We start from the raw sequence: 12,008 nt of genomic DNA, 5'->3' as shown, positions 1-12,008 counted from the left end.
GGCGGCTGGTCACGCCCGCGGGGCGTTAACGTACCCTCGCTCGCTAGCTCCACCCACTTCCGTCTCTAACGGCTAGCGCCACTTCCTACGTGGTGCGCATGCGGCGCCTTGCCCCGCCCCCTCCTTTCGCGCCGTCCTCCTTTCCCCTCCCCTCTCTGGGGAAAGCGGGAGGCAGCTGCAGGAAGTGACGCAAGCCCGACCCCGGAACGGAAGTGACGTTCGCCGTGCCCTTGACGGGCGGGCAGGGCCAGGCCGGGCCGGGCCGCTGGGGGCGGAGGCGGAGGCAGACTGGAGGGTAGGGCGGCCCGGGGGCGTCCGCTCGCTCTAGCTCGTGGTCGCGCTCGCGCCGCAGGGAGGTAGGAGGCGCGCGTGGGGAAGCCCCGGGTTGGGCGGCGGGCGGCGGGCGGCGGCCAGCTTCCTCCCGGGTCCGCCCGCCCTGGCGGCCCCCTCCCCTCCCCGGGCCCCACGTTCCGCCCCGGAACTCTGGTTCCCCGGTCCTCAGGGTCACGCTGTCCCTGCTCACGCGCCTGCCGTGATTCCCCTACCCGCCCTCCGGACCCGGGTGCAAACTCCTGAGCTCGGCATTCAAGGCCGTGCCTGGTCCGGCCCCTGCTTGCACTCCCGGTAACCTGCAGGCTTCGCTTCCGTGCCTTCCACGTGCCGGGCCCTGAGCTGGACCCCGGGGGTGGCCAGTCAATCAGCCCTTAAACGTTTGTTGTTTAAAAAATAGCCCCCGGACTGCAGTGACCCTTACTCTCTTCCGTGCTCTATATTTGCGGCCAAATGCCCATCTCCTCCCTCCGTGCTTTTGCCTAAGCCGTCCCCCCAAACCTTCACGCTTTACTTCCTGATCTCTGCCCCTTAGAACCCTTCCTTAGGAGCCCCCTAACACAAGAAGCCTTTCCTAGCCTGGTTCCATCACCACACAGTGTTCACCTCCTCAAATTTCCTGCCTGTTGACCATGGTCCCCCCCAGTAGAATGAAAGCATCCTTATGGGTGATTTGCATGTAGTAAATGCCCTGTATCTGGCCAAGTCATGTCTCTTTGGGCCTCAGTTTCCACATCTGTAAAAAAGAGAGGGTGGAACCGTGTGACCTCAATCAAGTTTTCGCTCCTATAGTAATTGTAATAGTTTGCATTTATACGGCCCTTTAAGGTTGGCACACAACTTTCCATATTATCTCATTTGATCTGATCTTGCATAACAGGAGTTCTTAATTCTTTTTGTTCTGGACTCTTTGGCCTACAGACCTCTTCTCAGAATTGTGTTTTTAAATAAGGTACTTAGGATTACCAAGGAAACCAATTTTATTGCAATAGTTATAGAATTAAAATTTTTAAAAAGTTCACCAGCCCTTGGTTAGTTTCACCTGCCCTATAGGGGTGCCTTCATACAGTTAGAGGTCAAGGGACCTTAGAAACCTGATGGAATCTTCAGCTTCAGCTTTCCTAGCCCATCCCTCCATCCACTAAATGACTTGCCTCAGAAGGAAGAGCCAGGATTTACACATGGTTCTCAAGCTCTCCTTGTGTTGGAGATAGAAGATTTGTGTTCAAATCTCCTGTAACTTGTGTGACTGAGGGCCATATCTAGCTATTTTAGCCTCTGAAATGTCTCCCATCTGACCCCTTCTCACACCCCTTAATTCAAGCCTTCATCACCTCTGGCCTGCAGACTTCTAACTGGTCTGCCTGCCTCCGGTCTCACCTCTCCAGTTCATCCTACACACAGCTGCCAAAGTAACTTTTCTTAAGCGTCATTCTGACCATGATTCCCTCCTCAGCCCTCTGGGATCTTTATTGCCTCTAAGAGAGAATATAAACCCTTTAGCTTCTAAATCCCAGTGAAACTTGGTCCCAGCCTATCTTTCCTGTCTCATTTGTTATTGTGGGTAGTGCAGGATTGGAGTTGGGAAAACACTAATTAGCTGTGTGATACTGGCCATCACTTACCTCTGTTTGCCTCTGTTTACCTCAGTTTGCTTAACTGTAGAATGAGAGTGATAATTAGAGCACCTCCCTCCCAGGGTTATTGTGAGGATCAAATGAGGTAACACATTAGGTGTTTTATGTAAAGAACCTTAAAGTACTATAGACTTGCCAGCGCCCTTGGCTTGGCCTTCTCTCTGTCACATCTCCTTCCCTGCCTTTGCATGGGCCTGCCTAGAATGCATGCTTTCCTTTTCTCCCCACCTCAGCCTCCCTCTCCTTTGAGGACCAAGTTCAAGCAGCATCTTCTGCAGGAAGCCTTTCCTCCTCTCTCAGCTGCTGGTGCCCTCCTCCCCACCTTACTCTGTATTTAACTACTCTATATATTTGTTTCTATTAACTTTGTTTCTGTCCTGTGTGTGTTTTTCTGTTACTTGTGTTCCCCCTTAGAATGTAAATTCCTTGCACATCTTCCTGTTCTTCTCCCCTAGTGAGGTCTGACATGTAGTGAGTACTTAATAAATACTTGTGGATCTGGTGATTATCTGCCTCAGGTCATGTCTTTTCCCCATCTGGGCTTCAGTGCCCTTGGCCGTACAAAAGGAGGTTGGAATAGACGATCCCTGAAGGCCCTTTCCAGCTCCGGCATCTCAGGATCTCCTCATACTGTTCTAGAGCACTTTGTGTACATTTCTCCTCTGTCCAGATAGGATGTTTGCCTTCTCTGCCATTTATTGTTGACTCTTGCACCCTCCCAGCAGACTAAGCTCCTCCAAGGAAGCTGCTGGGTGTGTTGTCTCTTTGTATCTAGGCCCAGCAGAGCTGACACACAGGAGCCACTGGCAAATCTCTGGGCTTTTGGAGTTGAGCTCTCCCTCTCCTCCATCTCCTTTCCCAGAAATCCTTCTGGCCCCCGCATTCTACAGATAAGGAAAGTTTGCCCAAAGTCACCCTAAAGCTAGAACTTCAGCCCAGATCACACCTTCCTCCTATGTCTTAGTTCTTTGCACTTTGTTTTCCTTTGCCTTCTGATTTCACTCTTCCTTCTGCTTATCCCTTCATGTGCTCTTCTGCTGATCACCCTTTTTTCCCTTTCCCTCTTCTTTTTGGGCATCCCCCTGCCTTGTATTTGGACCCTTCTGGGAGGCTTACTCTCTGTTTCCCTTTGTAGTTCTTGGCAGCTTTGGTTTTGCCTCAGTTGACTGCCTTCACAAATCCCTGTTCTCCATTTTTCCTTCTTGCAGATGGCTCAGCGTATGGTCCTCAGGAGATTCTTGGCCCCTGTCTTCTCCAGGAAGGTTCCTCAGTGTCGCTGGGCACCTCTTCCTCCTGACTTTCTAGTTCAGGGCAGCCCCAGTAGACCTGCCACTGTGCCCACTTTGGTCCGGACATTCTCCACCACCAAGATCTCCAACATCACCTTTAATGTCCAGGATGGGCCTGACTTTCAGGACAGAGTTGTCAACAGTGAGACCCCGGTAGTTGTGGATTTCCATGCACAGTGAGTATCAGGCATATGCAGAGGGTAGGTTCTTTAAGTGCTAAGTTCACTGTCCCATGAACTCTACCATGTTTCCAGGGCTCCTCCTCTGGAATACTTTTCAGAATTACTCTGTTTGAATAAATGGGTTTGTTTTTTTTTAAAGTGTGTCCAAAGTACCATTAGAGGGCAGCATTTGGCCTCCTGAGTTTCCAAACGGTTTAATAACCTTACAGATAAGCCTCCCATATATTTAAGTTCCTGCTCTTCAGAACTGGGAAAGGCCTATGAAAATTTATCAGTGCCTTCCCACTGATTTGACTCTGGATGGAGATGTCCTCAGCAAGATGTTGGTTGTGTGTTCACTTGTTGTTTTTAGATTTTAAAGCACCCCTGGCCTCTCTTGGAAGCCTGGTCTAATGTCTTTATAATCCTTGGGGCCATATAAGGGGAGTTCTTTAGACCCCTCTTAGTGAGTAAAGTGTGAGAATTGGAGGTGCTCACGATTTAGAACCTGGGACGCCTCCCGAGATCTCCATCTCTGCCAAACACTTGACTTGTTCTCTTAATGTTTTGTTCTCTCTCACTCTCTTCCTCATTTGTCCAAGGAGATAATATTTTCTAGATTGGGCTCTAAGGGTTCTTTGATTGAAATCCCTGAATCTGAGGGATTGGTGAGTGTTTTGTGATGTGACAGTGATTTGTGATAAGCAATTCCCCCTAAGAAAGTGTTGTGCTTAGTAACAAGACCTTGCTCCCAGGCTGCTGCCAGGGATAGTGAATTTAAAGCCCCTGGATCACAGCATCCCTTCCTTTTTTGTGCCTCTGGTGTTGCCTTTGGGCTCATTGACTGAACCCAGTCTCCCTTTTGGTGTTGGAGGTAAACTAAGTAAGGTGAAGCCATCTCTTGGGGAGCCCTGTTCATTGACAATCAGAGGCCAAGGCCAAGGCTGTGTGGTCACCTTCCGATAGTCAGCTTGGGCACCTATCCTGGTAATATTTAGCCAGGGCTCCCAGTTTTGATGCTACTTCCCAAGAGGACAAACATTCTCCCTGAGAAGTCTTTGAAGCTGAGACTTGAGTTGCTGGATTTTCCTTATCTCACTTTAGACACCTCTTTTTTAAAGGTTTTATGCATAATTTTTGGTTTTTCATCCCCATCACATCCTAGTTACCCTGCTTGCCCCTGGTCCCCACAGAACCCTCCCTTGGAGCACCGGAAGCAAAGAGAGAGAGACCAGCCATGTCTGACAGAGATGCTTCCTTTCCTCCCTTTCTTGAGGTGGTGTGGCCCCTGCAAGATCTTGGGACCCCGGTTAGAGAAAATGGTGGCAAAGCAGGAGGGGAAGGTGCTGATGGCCAAGGTGGACATTGATGACAACACAGACCTCGCCATTGAGTATGAGGTATGGAACGGGTGCTAGGAGCAACCCTGGAACCCAAATACACAGAGCCCTTCCTGCTCCCTGAGCCACGGGATGGGGTTGGGCAGTCTGTAGTTTCATCCCCCTCCCCACACATCCCTGCCCAGTTAGGGTCTTTGATGTTCCCAGTATTCTTGATTTAGGCATCAGGGCCACTGTACCAACCCTTTCTGACCCTTTCGAAGACCTAAAGCTTCTCTGAGAAGGGCAGGAGTGGATGAGCTCGCCGAAGTCTGAGATCTTCTGACTTGTCCCTCTGTCATGACCTTCCTGCAGGAGGATGCCCTTCTGAGGTGTTTCAGTGCTCTCTTGGAAGGGTTGGAATGAAGAGCAGTCACACCACTCACTCCTACTGCTTCTCTGAACAAAATCTTGTATCATATTGTAAAGAGCATTCATTGATCCCAGAAACAGATCTCCCCAAATCCCCTCACCCCCCAGCAGCCAAGATTCTGATGACCATTGTCCCCTGCACAGCCAAGGAGCCTTAGAGTCCTGGGGGAGCTGCCCTGTGATCGTCTATGTGTCTCCCCTGGGCTGCAGAGTGACTCTAGGTAGGCCTGGGGCAGTGATCAGTCCAGGGGGCAGCAGCAAGCCAGAGGATCTGAGTCCCTGAGCTTCAGCCTGGTAGTTTGTTGAGGGCAGATGGCTGAGATCCTACATCAGGAAGAAGGATGATTCTTGATTCCTTTCCCCCTCCCTGCTTGTATCTTCTATCTACCCCCTCTTTCTGGTCAAATGAGAAGGTGAATCTCAGTTCACAGACTAAAGTTTTCTGAAAATCATGGAATTTGGGCATTGGAAGAAATAGGGACTAGATCTGTGATTTCACTGAGATAGAGAATCCTTCCATAAGGAAATGACCTCTACCAGTGTAGGCTTGCACCTTCTCTGAGATTTATACTCTTAGAGGGTTGCAGACATTACAGCTGAAGCCACTTGCCTAAGGAGAGTCTAGGCCTGCCTAGCTCTGAGACCGCATCTCTGACAGTTGGTCACCCCAGCTTCTTCCTGATCCCATGGTCATTAGGAAGGTTTGCGTTCAGCTGAATTACATTTGCCTTCCCCATAACTGCCCACTGCTCCTGGTTCTGCCCTCTGAGGCCAGGCTGAGATGCATGATTAGCATGTTAAACGGTTCCCTACATTTCTGGAATTTAGGTGCATTTCCTCAGACCCTCCTAGATTCCTCCCCTCCCCCCATATCCTCAGAAACATTCATCTGTTCTCTGAGACCCAAGCCCACTCCCCTGCCCCCACGGTGGATGTAGCCTTGGCCAGCTGCCCAACTTGAGATTTCACAATCCTCAGCAGATTCCCCAGAGGGGGGAGGGAGACCCCCTCTGAGCTTTGGAATGTGTGTACATTCTTTGCCTTGTGTTTCAGCATGCCCCCCCAGGCTCCAGGATGTCCTGACTTACACTCAGCCCACATCTCTCAAGTGTTTCTTACTTCCAGAACCAGTTCCTTTCTCGGATTTTCCCTGAATAAAGCAACAACTTCTTTTCTCTTTATTATTCCTGTTGTCCTGCCCTTTGCCCTCTCCCCCCATCTCAGCAGGACTTTGTTGTGGCTGCTGGCCAGGCGGAGATGGGAGCAAAGAGAGCCCACGCTGCAGGCAGAATTAGGCTCCTGATCATTCCCAAATCTTCTCACCTTCAAGCTGTTCAAACCCTTCCTCATACCCAACATAGATTAACTACTTAGGATTGGCTTTCAAGGTTGATCCAGAGCCCAGACTTGTTTTCTCATCATAAATCATCGGAAAAGAGAACTCTCTCCGTCCATCTCTCCTCTCCCCCCCCCCCCCCTTTTTGGTGTGTGTTCAGGACTCGTGATGTCCATGTAGGGAGCACTGGGGGTGTAGACTACCTTCACCAAGGCCAGCTGGCAGCTCAGCACTGACTGGGAGTGTTAGGGACTGCCCAGGCTCATGCAGCCAGTGGGTGCTAAGACAGGACTTCTCAACCTTCTCCTCACGAGGCTGGCTCATCGCAGCTTTTCCTGAAATTTGTATTGTGACCTCAGAGAGCCTGTGCTCCTCCTCCATGTGGAAGACAGATCTACCTGGCTTATACTCATCAAGCCCCTTAAGAGTCACAAGAACATTTGTCATCACAATCTTGCAATGGAGAGAGCACAGGGATTGGAAACTTGAGGCTTCAGGGAGGTAAAGGCCTTAACCCAGGGTCACCCCAGAACTTGATGCCAGGTTTCTCTTAGTCCTCTCTCCATTACACCATGAAGCCTCTGTTTCTCTGCTTGCTCTGGGCTTAGGGAACGTGAAACTGATGTGCAGGGATTGGGTGGATCTCCCTGGTCTGCCCCTCACCCAGAGCAGAGCCCACGCCTGCAGAAGAAGCATTGGGACCACCCGGAACAGAGGGATGGGGCCCACCCAGGGATGAGGGGGCTGTGACTGCTTTGTAAAAGGCAGTGGAGAAGTGCTCCCCATCGCTGGCTTCTCTCTTCCCAGCAGAGAGTCTCAATTGTGAGAGAGAATGGAGGTGGCATTGCAGGAACTGACCTTGTTTCAGTTGTAGTAAATCCTAAGAACCTTCCTGTTCCAAGGGTGTTGATAAATGCATGGAGCTGTTCATTTGGAAAAGACATGATATTTCTTTGTGTTCCACTTCCCACTCCTTCCTCAGCAGGGATGCCATGTTGATCTCAGACCTTGCTTTCAGTCAGATGGCACCTCTGTGTTCTTGTGCTAATTCGGCTCTCCGCTTGGGTCTGTATTAGAGGCCTCTTGAAATGGGTGGATGAGCCCTGCAAGGCATCAGTAGAGCTGTCTGTCCTGAACCTAGTGTGAGGGAGCCTCGTTAGGGGCTAAGTATAGAGTACTAATGACTGAAATCTCATCCCTTTGTAGTTTATAGAGCAAATATGCTATCCCATGATGCATGTCAACTGTGAAGGAAGCAGTCTGAGAGTGGTTTTGATTGCTTGGATGAGGAAACTGAGTCTCAGGCAAATTAACTGGGCCAGGGTCACTGTAAGCAGATGGGAGAAGCTGGCATTTGGACTCCCATCTTCCTCCAGGCTCCATGGGCTCCTCTGTTCCTGCAGTTAGTCAAGCCATGGTCTGTTTTAAGTGATCTCAATGCCCAGGGAAGGTTCTGCTGGCATCCCCAGCAGGCATTTAGGGCAAGAGCTTTCCCACCTGAGTGAAAGAACAGATTGATGGATTTGTATCTAATCATTTTTCCCTTGAGACACCAGTGAGCAGGGAAATGATTAGTGCAAGACCTGGATTCGAATGTAGATTATCAGAAATGGAAAGAGCCCTCGATTTGGAGGCAGGAGGGCCTCAATTTGGTTCCTATTTCTGCTGGTTACTAACTGTACAATGTAAGGTCATACTAAGTGGCCTCTTCCAGGGACCAGTCTCATGTTCCTGGGGCCTTAGAACGTAGAATCATAGCTCCAGTTAGCCAAGCCTCCCTATTTTACATGGAGGAAACTGAGATCATGTCATGACTTAAAGTGCAGGCCATTCCCAGGACCTTGGCCCCTGCCCCCAAGGCCCCTGCTTTATCCATAGAGTGTATGGTCATCTTTTGGATACCCTGCAGGTGGTCAGCATCCTCACTTGTGTGACTAAATCACAGGATCTCCTCATTGGAGGGGATGCCCAAGGGTCTTCAGTCCTTATGATCCCTGCTCCAGGAGCAGCTGGGGAGAGGTCACTGGCTGCCTCAGACTACCACAAGAGAGCGCCCAAGAGCAACCCATGGAGGCCAGGCCCTTAAGAACCAAGCCTGACACACAAATCTCCCTGGATCAGCATCTACAGCCTTTTTTGGTCATTGGTTGTGCAGGGAAGAGGGCTGGGGCACGTGCAGGCTTCTTGGCACTTTAAGTGCCCACCTACCCAATCATATGCTCAGGAGAGCTCCATGAAGCCTAGAATGGAAACTGCAAAGGGGTGGGGTTGAAGGTACAATCGCCAACACCAGCCTGGGCCTTCAGAGCCTTTGTGGCCCCCCAGCTCCTCCCTCCTGGGAGACTTGGACAATCTCAGCTGCCTCCTGCATTTCATGATTGCTTCCAGTTAATGTGCCATGTTTGAAAGGATTAGGCAAAAGTTGATGCAGCCAAAGAGTAGGCTCAAGGCCTCAGCCTCTCCTGAGCAATCATTGCTGGGAATGTCTTTCTGCCCAACAGTCAGGCAGTTATTCAGGTAACTCACAAACATATCATGGGGCTTTAGTTCACTGAAGTCTGAAAAATCTGAAAACCTTGCTGACCAAATATACCTTGTACTATGGGTTTTGATAAAATCACAGTGACACTGAGGTGATGTTGAATAAATGTGCCAGAATTTAGGCATAGAATGAGAGTGTTTTCCCTCATCCTACCATGGTTATCGTTTTTCAGGTTGGGCACTCGTCTAGGTTGGCCAAGATCATCTCTGAGATTCCTCTGTAAGGAACGCTTCTGGGCCTGAAATGCATTCTTTGGAATCCCCTCAGTTGGGTTCCAGTCTTTTCCTTTTGGGGGATTGCTAGATATCACACAGCCAGGTTTGTTGGGGAAAGTGAATCCAGCTGATTATAGCATGCAGTTCATCGGCTGCCTTGGAGGAGTCCACACACTCTTGAGCTATGACACCTAATGAAGTGATCACAGATCCTCCTCGCAGCAAACTCTCATTCATTCAACAAACATTAAAACGTCCACTATGTGAAAGGCGGCATTGTACTAGACACTGGGTGTATACAAAAATTCCACATAGTTCCTGCCCTCTAGCAGCTCACAGATGAGTTCTTTACCAGGGCTCCATGAACCTGTTTTGAAAATATTTTCATAACTAGTTCAGTATCACTGGTTTTCTTTGTGTGCCTCTATATTTTATTTTGTGCCCCTAAAACCAGGATTCTGAGCAGGAGTCCACGGGCCTTTTCCCCAGCCTGACTGCCCAAGGGCCCAGGACACTTCAGAGATTAAAAACCACTGATCTGGCAGGTGGTTTTGAAGGGCAGCATTCACCTGATCGTCTGACTCCTGAGGCATTTAACTCTTGTGCTTACTTGGTTCCCACTACATCTATGGGAAAGAATAGATGTTCATGTTGGGGCTTTTGTTCTTCAGCATTCAGACTCTGAGAGGCAGGCATCATGCCTCTTGTCACTAGTTTGCGGATCTAACAATAATAGCTTGTGAATGTATAGCCTGTCACCTCTGACAAAGAGCTTTAGAAGCATTATTTCATTGGAACATCGTAACAACCTAGTGAGGTAAGATGTGACAATATTGTCCCCATTTTTACAGATGAGTCAGCTGAAGCTCAGGTTGGTGCAGGGACTGACATAGGGTCATGTAGAAGTAAGTGACCTCAGTCAGGCTTCCTCCGCCATGTGCACTACTCTGGACCACACTGCCACCAAGGTAGCTGTCTGTTGTCTTAATGAAAACCTTGCCTGGGTCATCTGGGCCTCTTTTTCTAAGTCATTTCTATATCGCCTTTCCTCTCCATTGCCAAGGTGCGTAGCTGAGCCTTCCTTTTCCTCCCTTCTCTTTAGAACCCAGGATTTCAGAAGACTTTTCCATGGATTCCTCAACCAGATTTGAATTCTAGTGTCTCTGTTTTGGTTCACAGTAATGAGCTATACCTTCTGTTCATTTGATCTCACATCATACTGTCTTTTTCTCTCTGCCTCTGGGACAGCAAGAAAGTTCAGTCAAGCACTGCTCCAAGTTCTCTCAGCCCCTGTCTACATTCTCTCTTCCCATTCCCCCATCCTGCAGCTGGTCTTTGTAGTGGCAGTTATTTTCCTCTGTGCTATGCCTTCGGCCAAACCACTGGGTGATGAGTCAGTATGTGTTTTTTCAGGGGGAAGGGTAAATCCTGGGAGCTTGAATGGAAAGTATTTTTCCATTGGGGAAACCCCAGAGCTCTGGGACTTTCTTGCCCAAGTGGCACTTCCCAAAGGAAGGGACGTCATTTTGTTCCAACTTTGGTGATAACCTTGAATATTGCCCCAGCACTGTCCACCCTATAGAACTCTCAGACTAGAAATTAGCCCGCATTCTCTAGCCTTGAAATAATGTCATCTCCTTTATCCCCCTTGTTCCCACCCCTTTCAGGTTTCTGCTGTGCCAACTGTGCTGGCCATCAAGAATGGGGACGTGGTGGACAAGTTTGTGGGCATCAAAGATGAAGACCAGCTGGAGGCTTTCCTCAAGAAGCTAATTGGCTGCTGAGCTGGGCCTGCTTTTGTTTTCCCCTGGGGCCCTCCTAGAAGAACTCTATTCCTTTCCAGTCCCTACCTGTCTAGCCCCCTTGTCCCATTCTGTGTCTTTCTGGGGAAGGGTTCATCTCCAAACTTGGGAACCAAGAACATTTCCCAGTTATCTAACTGCAGAGGACTGGTCCTTAAGGAAGTGGTGCTGCTGCTAACTGTGGGAAAGAGGGCTGGGGATGAGGGCTTGGAGTGTCCTTGCCCTCCTATGCTTGATCCCTACTCCCCTCCTCCCATCCACAGCACCTACTCCACCCTAACCTAGGCCCCAATTGTGGCCATGTCCAGAGGAGACTGGAAAGAGACCTGTTTCAGCAGGACTACTAAATAGTGGGGTTACCCTGTTTTGACTGTGAAATTTTGATCCTTGTCCTCTGGTATCTGTGCTTTATCACAGAGGCTCTGACCCTGTGCCTGACCTACTTGCCACATTTTCTCCTCTGATGCTGTTTTGTAAAAGAAAAGAGAGTTGTACATACATATATATATATATGTGTGTGTGTGTGTATGTAAAATTCTCTCATTTTTTGTAGGTCTCTAATAAAAGAGAGCTTTACTGATCACTTCTACCTCCCACTGTGAAGAACAGACCCCATGGTACACCCTGAAATTTCTTAGTCACCATCACCATCTATGAGAGACTTCCCTCACTTCCCCTTTCCTTTCCAGTTGCAAGGGGGTAAGAGCAGGAACTGGAGGAGGGGAGGAGCTCTATAAAGCTCATTAGGCTGGAAGAGCCCTAAAACCCTGCCTTAGCATCGGAGGCCTCCAGTTTTATGAGTAGGAGGTTTAACTGTGGACAAATCAAACAAATAAAACTCTAGGGCTGAGCAGCAGAAACACCTTCCATCCTTTTTGAACCATCCACTTTAACCCTCTCGTGGTCTGGGGTCTAGTCTTTGTTTCCTTATCTGGTTGGTTTCTT

At 49.3% G+C, this 12,008-nt stretch overlaps 1 protein-coding gene across 1 annotated transcript; it reads left to right on the top strand.

Annotated features, from left to right (window-relative positions):
- Positions 1-70: 70 nt before the first annotated feature.
- On the top strand, positions 71-11,646 carry TXN2 (thioredoxin 2). Its single transcript, XM_072655935.1, has 4 exons — positions 71-356; positions 3,176-3,432; positions 4,694-4,817; positions 10,929-11,646. Exons 2-4 carry the CDS (start codon positions 3,176-3,178, stop codon positions 11,043-11,045), a joined length of 498 nt encoding a protein of 165 aa, XP_072512036.1. The 5' UTR covers positions 71-356; the 3' UTR covers positions 11,046-11,646.
- The last annotated feature ends 362 nt before the right edge of the window (positions 11,647-12,008 follow it).

The sequence above is a fragment of the Notamacropus eugenii genome, chromosome 3, assembly GCF_028372415.1.
Source record: "Notamacropus eugenii isolate mMacEug1 chromosome 3, mMacEug1.pri_v2, whole genome shotgun sequence".
Taxonomy (NCBI): domain Eukaryota; kingdom Metazoa; phylum Chordata; class Mammalia; order Diprotodontia; family Macropodidae; genus Notamacropus; species Notamacropus eugenii.
This window is presented reverse-complemented; position numbering and strand designations above follow the sequence as displayed.

Coding starts and splice junctions, on each gene's coding strand:
- TXN2 (XM_072655935.1), top strand. CDS start 3,176: ATGGCTCAGCGTATGGTCCTCAGGAGATTCTTGGCCCCTGTCTTCTCC. Junction 3,433..4,693: donor GTTGTGGATTTCCATGCACA/GTGAGTATCAGG, acceptor CCCTTTCTTGAG/GTGGTGTGGCCCCTGCAAGA. Junction 4,818..10,928: donor ACCTCGCCATTGAGTATGAG/GTATGGAACGGG, acceptor CACCCCTTTCAG/GTTTCTGCTGTGCCAACTGT.